The 7,835-nt window shown below is 61.8% G+C and overlaps 1 protein-coding gene across 1 annotated transcript in view; it reads right to left on the reverse strand.

Moving 5' to 3' along the window:
- Nucleotides 1-6,757, reverse strand: part of TAMALIN (trafficking regulator and scaffold protein tamalin) — a 7,409-nt gene extending 652 nt beyond the window's left edge. Inside the window, exons 1-8 of the mRNA XM_035002610.1 lie at nt 6,443-6,757; nt 4,275-4,324; nt 2,624-2,678; nt 2,438-2,540; nt 1,171-1,264; nt 1,000-1,066; nt 712-778; nt 4-268 (exon numbers count right to left, since the gene is read on the reverse strand). Of these exons, the coding sequence (XP_034858501.1) occupies nt 4-268; nt 712-778; nt 1,000-1,066; nt 1,171-1,264; nt 2,438-2,540; nt 2,624-2,678; nt 4,275-4,324; nt 6,443-6,694 (953 nt within the window). The 5' untranslated portion in view covers nt 6,695-6,757. The remainder of the gene's footprint in view (nt 1-3; nt 269-711; nt 779-999; nt 1,067-1,170; nt 1,265-2,437; nt 2,541-2,623; nt 2,679-4,274; nt 4,325-6,442) is intronic.
- Between the last annotated feature and the right edge of the window lie 1,078 nt (nt 6,758-7,835).

The raw sequence follows: 7,835 nt of genomic DNA on the forward strand, positions 1-7,835 counted from the left end.
CACGCGGGAGCCTCGGCGGGGCCCGGGCCGGGCGCGCGGGCGGGGGGCGGCGGCGGCGGCGCGGGCGGCTCGGCGCCCCCGAAGAAGCACGTGTGGTAGACGGCGTCGTCCGTGTCGCCCCCGGGCCGCCGGGCGGCCCCGCGGGGACCCCCGGGCGCGGCCAGCAGGGGCCCGAAGGGCAGCGAGCCCGGGAGCAGGCCGGCCCCGTACAGGCAGGAGCGCACCGACTCCAACGTGTCGTAAATGCTCGGGTCCTTCACCACCAGGCCTGCCAGGGCAGAGGACACGAGGGCGGGCGGTCAGAGGGCACGGGGAGGGGACCTCCGCTCCTTCCTGCTGACCAGACGTGTGGCCCCTGGCCTAAGCCCCACTTCCCTCCCCTGCAAAACAGGATTCCACACTCAAGTCCTTAGGAGGACCACGGGAAACACAAGGGCCCCGGAACGTATCTGAAACTGGCTCATTGAGCCTTGCTGCTCCCATCTGTGAAATGGGATGATACTAATGCTTACTAGCACAAGGCTATTGTGAGAATGAACTAAAAATGTGTGTGCAGTTAAGTAGCCCAGGGCAGTGTTGTGCCTGAAGTAGTAGCTCAACAAACCTTTCTTCACTTTGGCCAGGGAAGTAAGCCCCTCGTTCTGGGGTGGAAGCATGGAGAGGGGTATCAGCAGGGGCAGAAGGGGCCCTTGGCACCCCGAGTCCACTCACCATGCACCAGCCGCTGTTCTTGCACCATTAGGGACCTGTATTCTCCCCACTTCTCGTACAGGGTTTGCTGCAAGAGACACCCCCCGCCTCACTGTCAGGAGCTAGCAAGAGACAAGCAGGAGGTGGGTATAGACAGACTGAGGGGTCAGGCAGTACACAGAAGAAATCTTAAGGTTAAAAGCAGGTTCAGACAGGTAAATAGGCCCCTACAAAAAAAGAGTGAGGCCTGGGAGGGCAGGGGCTTGGGCAGAAGAGGGTGGAGGCGGAACATTATCTGGGCTGCTTTACCTTCAGGTACTGCAGACGGGCCTCCAGTTCGGCCTTCCGAATGGACGTCCCATACAGAGTTTCCAGCCTGAGGAGGTTGGGGAACCAAAGGCTGAGTGAGCCCACAGGCCGTGGAAACACTGAGAGAAGCTGAGCTCAGGAACCCTCAGGGACTGCGGCACCCGGACATACCTGAGGACGTTACCAGACGCCTTAATGATGTCAACGATCTCTCGATGCCGGATGCCTTCCACGTTCAGGCCATTGACACTGGCGATGGTGTCCCCTGCCAGGCAGAGAGGGGGGTCACCATCTGTTCCTTGTGGCATGATGTTAGAATTCCAGTCCCCTACCCGAGCCGGAAAGGGTCAGGGTAATAATCCCACAGAACACTCCTGCGCTCCCTCCCACCACTCCTCATGGTTGTGGGGAAACCTCCTCCTGGCCCAGCACCCCAGCGCAGGGGTCAGGCCCTCCTATACCTACACCTTCACCCCACCTTCAGGAAACTGTCCCCAAAGGCTGAGCCCTCTCAGCAACCCTGGGCTGCCCCTGGAGCTGGTTACTTCTGTCTAGCCCACAGGCGGTCCTGAGACCCAGCCAAGACAGGAAGGGGTCAGGATGAGTAGGACACAGCTGGGAACTGACACTGGCCCCAGGCACGAGAGGCCTCAGCTTCTGAGACCCTGTGCCACCGCAGAACCTCCTGACTTCAGGCAGGCAAGCCACCATCTCTGAGGGCCCATTTCCCATCTGTAAAACAGGGGTGTGGATCCCTACTGTGGCTACTTTGGGGATCAGGAGGGAGAGTGGATACGAAGGCCTTTTGCAAAGTTGCGGTACACCACTTGGCTACCAGGGGCTGCTGGTAAGTGGGCATGGAGGTGGGGGCTTAGGGAAGAAAGTGGTGATAGAGTGGGGGAGGTGGTCAGTTCATACAGTCTCAATCCCCTTCCTGGGACCAGGGGGCTCTGGATTTGGCCAATCCCAAGGGTCCCCTACTGGAGGCACCATATCATTTCCTTGCTAGAGGAAGTAGCACGGGTCCCCCGAGTTGGGCCAGGTCGGGGCGGGATAGGCCCTGATCTCCAACATCAAGCAGACCGAATGGAATGTTGCACCTTCCCCAGCTCCTGCCCTGGGCTGGATGACCAGATTGCCAGGAGTCAAAACACCAGCAGCAACATCTGCCATTTATTTACCAGGCCCTGGCTCTGTGCCTAGGGAACCCCTGGGCATGTTATTGCCCCCATTTTGCAGATGGGACTGCTCGATGTCACACAGTAAATGGCAAATCTGCCTCGATCCAAAGCCTAGATTCTCTCCACTCTTCTTTTTGGCCTTCTCAAAACAGGAGGAGGAAGGGGAATTGATTTCGGAAGAGATTTCTCACCCCCTCTGCTTGGGAGTGAGGTCATACCACCTTCCCGGAGCCCTGTGTCCTGGGCTCAGACCTCACCTGGTGTGAGCCCAGCCAGCTGGGCAGGGCTGGACTCATGAACGCGGCAGACAAAAGTCACCATTTCCACGCGCTGCTCCTCCCGGTGGTGAAGGCCATAAGTCTGTAAGAGACAAGGGGACCATCAGCCAGGGGTGTGGCAGGGGCCAGCCATCCCTCGCTCCCTCTGTACCCAGCTTCTCCCACCTGGATCTCAAAGCCGAAGGTCTGGTTCTCCTCCTTCTCCAAAGTTAGCACTTTCCTGCAAGGGGACACGGGGGCCATTTCAGGACTGTCAGGATTAAAAGGAGCTTGGTGGTCCCCTAGTGTGGCCTTCCACTGATGTTGGGGTCTGCTCTAGAACACCCAGGCAGGGCTCACGGTCTCCAGCGACAACTCACTCTCATCACAGGTTGTTGGAATGCCTGTCCCAATCCCCAGCCGAAACCAGCTTCATGGAGCCACAGAGAATCAATCTAGCCTCCAGTGCAGGGAGGCACTGCAAATGGCTGGGCCCCAGAGGGAATGGACTCCCAGAGCTTTTGAGCCACTCCTCCAGCTTTCTAGTGAGCCCTAGAGTACCACTCACTGACTTGCTGAGGCCCCAAATTCGGCCCCAGCCCTGAGCCTCTCTACTCCGCAGCCTTGGGGAGAGGGCTGGCCCCACCCTCGGAGGCCAGTCACGAGGCTCAGCCCAGACCACAGCTGCTCCTCCCAGCTGCAGCGGGCCAGCCCACCAGATGTGAGGCTGGGGGGAGGGGAGCCTCGAGGCCGCCCCTTCCCGCACTGAAGGCCTGCCCACTGGACACAATGGTCTGGAGCCGCTCCAGATCCTCGCCTGCTGGGGGAGCCCAGAGTTTCCTCTGCCCACCCCCACCCCCTTCCTTCCCGCCCCGCCAGAGGCAGAGTGAAAGCAGCCTCCAGAGGCCTCTTCAAGTCTTACAGCCTCGGAAAGGCCCTTGAGACCCAGGCCCACAGCTCCCAGCCTGACCCAGATGCCCCCCCAATGCTGAGAAGCAACTCCCAGCCCTAACTTGAGCTCCTCCCCACTGTGAAGGGAGGCCTTCCCCGCTCTGTGTGTGTTGTACGTTGGGCTGGGGAATAAGGTGACTGAAGTTATGTGTTACCCCAGTGTTCTCTGGGTTTCTTCAAGTGTTGGCAAACTTTTTTCTGCAAAGGGCCAGGATAGTACGTATTTTAGGCTTTCTTTGCGGGCTCCATTCGGCCTCTGTCATATATTGTTCTTTGTTGTTATTTTTACAACCCTTTAGAAATAGAAAAACAACTCTTAGCTCAAGGGCTCAACGGGCCAATCTGGCCAGCAGGCTGTAGTCTGCTGATCCATTTTAGAAGCCAGGCCCCAATCCGCATGAGACTGAGCAACGTGGGGCCTGAGGCCAGTGCCTACTTCTGCCCTCACCGCGGATGCTTCCAAAGAGGGCCACCGCAGGATGGGAGCAGCAAAGGACTGAGCTCCTGGACGCAGGGGTCGCCAGACTCCAGCAGCCGGGCTAGGGTCTGGGCCCCGGGGCTTGCTGGGGCCGGGAGAGCTCAGGGGAGCCCCGAAGACTTCCACTTCTCCACCTCCCAGATCCAGATCTCCTCAGGGAGGGGTAACTGGCAGGGACTGGGGGTGGCATGAGGAGCACCTGATGACTCAAAAGTCCCTACCTCCTTTCTCTGCCACCCCCTTAACACAGCCCACACCCCCACCTGCCCCTCACTCTTAGTGAGGGAAGCATGCTGAGAGGAGAATGAGTCCCCCTGGGCCGAGAGCTATGTTGTGCTGCCGTCCACAGCCACCCCAGCAGCTCACGCCTTGTGGACCAGGGCAGGGGCTGGGGTGCTGGGGACTCACCGCTGCCGTTCAGGACTCTGGCCGAGATTCTTCCAGCGGAGTCCTGAGCCCTGCGTGGGAAGACAGAGAGGAAGGAGCAGGTGAGAGAGGGACTGTCCTCGAGCAGATGCTGAGAGTCCTGCTCTGCGAGGTCCCTCCCCTGGCCTCCAGCCCTGGACCCAGCACCTCACTTCCTGTCGCCTGCCTGTCTGGTCCCAGTTCCATACCTGCTTTGGTGCCAGTGTAACTTTGCTGAATGCCCCTCCAGCATCACTGCCCAGAGTTCTCCCTCAGGCTCTACCCCATAACTGAGACTGAGACTGTGGGGACACATCAGTCCTACTGGGTTCCAGATGCAGGAACTGTCTAAGCACTGTGCTAGCCCGGGGGGGTGGGGGGGGGGGATGGATGGAGACAAGGGGGACTCATTAATCTACATAGAATAGTCTCTACCCTCAGGGTGTATGTCTGCAGGACTCAGACCTTTCAGACTCTAAAAGCTGAGGCAGGGGCTCTTTCCAGATGTTCCCAAAGAAGGGCAGGGGAACCCTGGACTTGCCTACCAAGGTACTCCAGAGACTACCCCCACCCCCGCCGCCATTGGGCATCTCCTCCTATTTTCTCAGTCGTAGACAGTGACTTGGGGGAGCTGGGCTCAGAGACCCAGGTCTGGAGAGCCGGCAATCCCAGCCTGAACATGGAAAGTCAGGGGACAGTAGGGCCAACCCTCCTCCCCCAAACTACAGGCTGTTTCAGGGACCAACTGTGGATCCCAGCTGCAGGTTGCCCGCTGCGCCCAGCTCCACCTGGGTTTCTCCACGTTGCCATATATTTTGTTGCTCTCTGGGACAAAACAAACAAAAACCAGACCTCAAACTTGTCCTTAAGTCTCTCTATACTTAGGAGAGAGATTGAGAGGGTTTTTCTTGGGGGGGGGGGGCGGTCAGAGTTGAGGGTTCCTGCCTCCTTGAGGCCCTGGAGCAACTAGTATCTCTCCTTCCCTAAATTATTGGTCCTTGGAAGAGGCCTTGCCAGACCAGCTCTCCTCCCACGTGCCCTCAACAGCCCAGGGCCTTCCTGGTCGGTGCCCTAGTTAACCCTCCCCCCCAGGCTGCCCCAAGACTAGGAAGAGAAGTGAGCCCTCTTTCTCCAGAACCAAATACTGGCCTCAGGGGTGGGGGCAGTTCCCAAATGGGCCGGGGTGGAAGGACTGGGCAGCACAGAGAGAGACCCCTTTGTCTTTCAACCCGATTTTCATAAAATGCAAATTCTCAACAAGCTGTTCATTGTATGGGGGGGAGCCAAGGGCGGGGGGGGGGGTTGCTGAGCGGGGAAAGGCCACCAGCCCCTTCTCCTTGACCTGGGTCTGTGTCCCCACTTCTGAGCGCTCAGGTCCCCCCAGGCCAGAGGAAGAGCCCCGCGGAGGGGGAGACTCAGAGCCCGGGCGCGGCTCGCATCCTTCCTGCCCCGCGGGCGCCCTGCGACCCCTCCCACCGCGTCCGGTCCCGGCGAAGTCCCGGGAGCCGTGGCCTCGCGCCCCGCACCTCCGACGCGGGGCAAGGCGGCAGGCCCGGAGCCCAGCAATCCGGGCGTCCCCTCGGAAGGGTGAGCTCTCGGGAGTCCGCGGCGCCGCACACATTTCCTCGTCCACCCGCCTCCCTCTCCCCCCGGGGCTCTGAGACCCTCAGCGTGTCCCGGCGAGCGGCGGGACCGCAGCCCTAGGCCTCCCCGCTCCAACTGGAGCAGCCCAGGCGAGGGGTCCCGGGGGCCTCGAGATACCTGGGCACGGGGGGCGGGGCACAGGGGTGCTGAGGGCCAGATGGAGCGAGCAGGAGAAGGGGGTGCTCGGGGAGGAGAGGAGCGAGACGCGACGGCGGCGCGTGGGGAGTGCAGTGGGGAGCCGCCGAGATCGGGGGCGGCGTGGAGGCGGGGGCCGCGGCGCGGGGAGGCTTGCGCCTTTGGAGGAGAGGGCCGAGGAGACTGACCGAGGGAGAGCAGGTTCTGAACGTGTGGGTGGGGAAGAGCGGGCTGGGGAATTAGGTGGGGGACGCGGTGGCCCCCGAGGAATATGTTGTGGGGTCAGAGGGCACAGATGCGGGATGTTGAGGGGCTGAGCAGGTCTCGGGGAAAGGACGCCGGAGGGTACCGGGAGCTGGGGGGCAGTGGGAGTTGGGGGGGTGGGGACGCACCTTTCGGCGGGGCAGAGTGCCCCCGGACACGGCGAGCGCGCGGTACAGCTCGGCCGGGTGGTAGTCCTCCAGCGCCGCGTACAGCTCGTCTCCGGGGGCCCCAGAGCTGGCGGCTGCAGCACGGGGGCCCGAGGCCGGGGTCGGGGCTGGAGTGGAGGGAGCGACTGCCAAGTCGGGAGCCCGAGCGCCGGGGTCCGGGGCGGCCGCCGCCTCCTCTTTCTGCTGCAGCTTCCTGAGTCGGCGGAGGGTCATGGCTCCGGCGCCCGGCGACCCTCGCAGGCGGCGCTCGCTCCGCGCGGCGGGGCTGCCAGGGGCTCGGGGATGCCAGCCCCGCGGGCCGCGGGTCGCTTCCCTTTATAGGATCGGCGAGCTGGGCGGGCTGGGGGGCGGGCGGGGAGCGGCCTCGGGTGGCCTCGCCCCTAGAGCGGCAGGCCCCGCCCCCCAGGGGGCCGCTGCCCCGGAGCCCCGCCCACAGCGTCCGACGCCCCGCCAGGCTGGGAAAGTCTAGGGACCTGAACACTCAACTAGGGCAAACCTAGCCACCGAGGAGGGGAGCAGGACATCCTCGGGCGGGGCGGGGCGGGGCGGGGGTCTCCCGTGTGCGAGAGGAGACTACATTTAGAGATGGATGGCTTTGGCTTCGGAGATTCATGGAGAATCTGGTGGTGGGGGTACAGAAAGGGGTCGTTGTAAGGAGGTTTGGACGCCCAGGGAAGATTCTAGGCGATCCAGGGGGCTGTAGGAGACTTTAGGCAAGGGAAGAGTGGCGGCAGCGCAGTGCAGGGGCAGGGGTATGGACAAGGGGAGGGGTGAGGTCCCAAAGGAGGTTAGAGATACCCCTGACTGTGCAGAAGCCCCCGGGGAGTGAGGGCCAAGGATTTCCCCTTTGCACAGCTGCCCCAGAAGAGGTGAGAGAGGCTCCCTGCCCTTCCCTGGCAAGGGGAAAGGGAAGCAGTGGAAACCCAGCAGCAGTGGGTGTGGGCGTAATTCTGGCCTGTCCCCTCAGAGGGTCAGGAGTCGTCCCTCCTGGATAAACCTTTCCCCAGCTCCTGATGTTGGAGCTCAGACACCCCTTTTCCCAGCAGAAAGATCTTAACTCTGTGTTGATTCATGGGGAGGGGAATGTGTCTGAGCTGAGTGGGAGCTTAGGGCTGGAGGGTGTGCTCCACCGTTCTCTGACCCCGTCTTTGGGACCATTCCCTCAGCAACCCCCCACCCCCGGCTGTGTTACCGTGGCTGCCAGGCAGTGGGAGAGACTGGGATGGCCCAGCTGAAGTCTCTGTCGTCAGAGGTGCCCAAATAAGAAGTGAGAGGAGGAAGTAGAAGGCCAGTCTTGGCGTCTAAAGAGCAGCTAGCCACCACAGGGCGTCAGCACCACAAGCTGGGGGCCTCC

The sequence above is a fragment of the Mirounga leonina genome, unplaced genomic scaffold (assembly GCF_011800145.1).
Source record: "Mirounga leonina isolate KUSES-001 unplaced genomic scaffold, KU_Mleo_1.0 Mir_126, whole genome shotgun sequence".
In the NCBI taxonomy this organism is placed as follows: Eukaryota; Metazoa; Chordata; class Mammalia; order Carnivora; family Phocidae; genus Mirounga; species Mirounga leonina.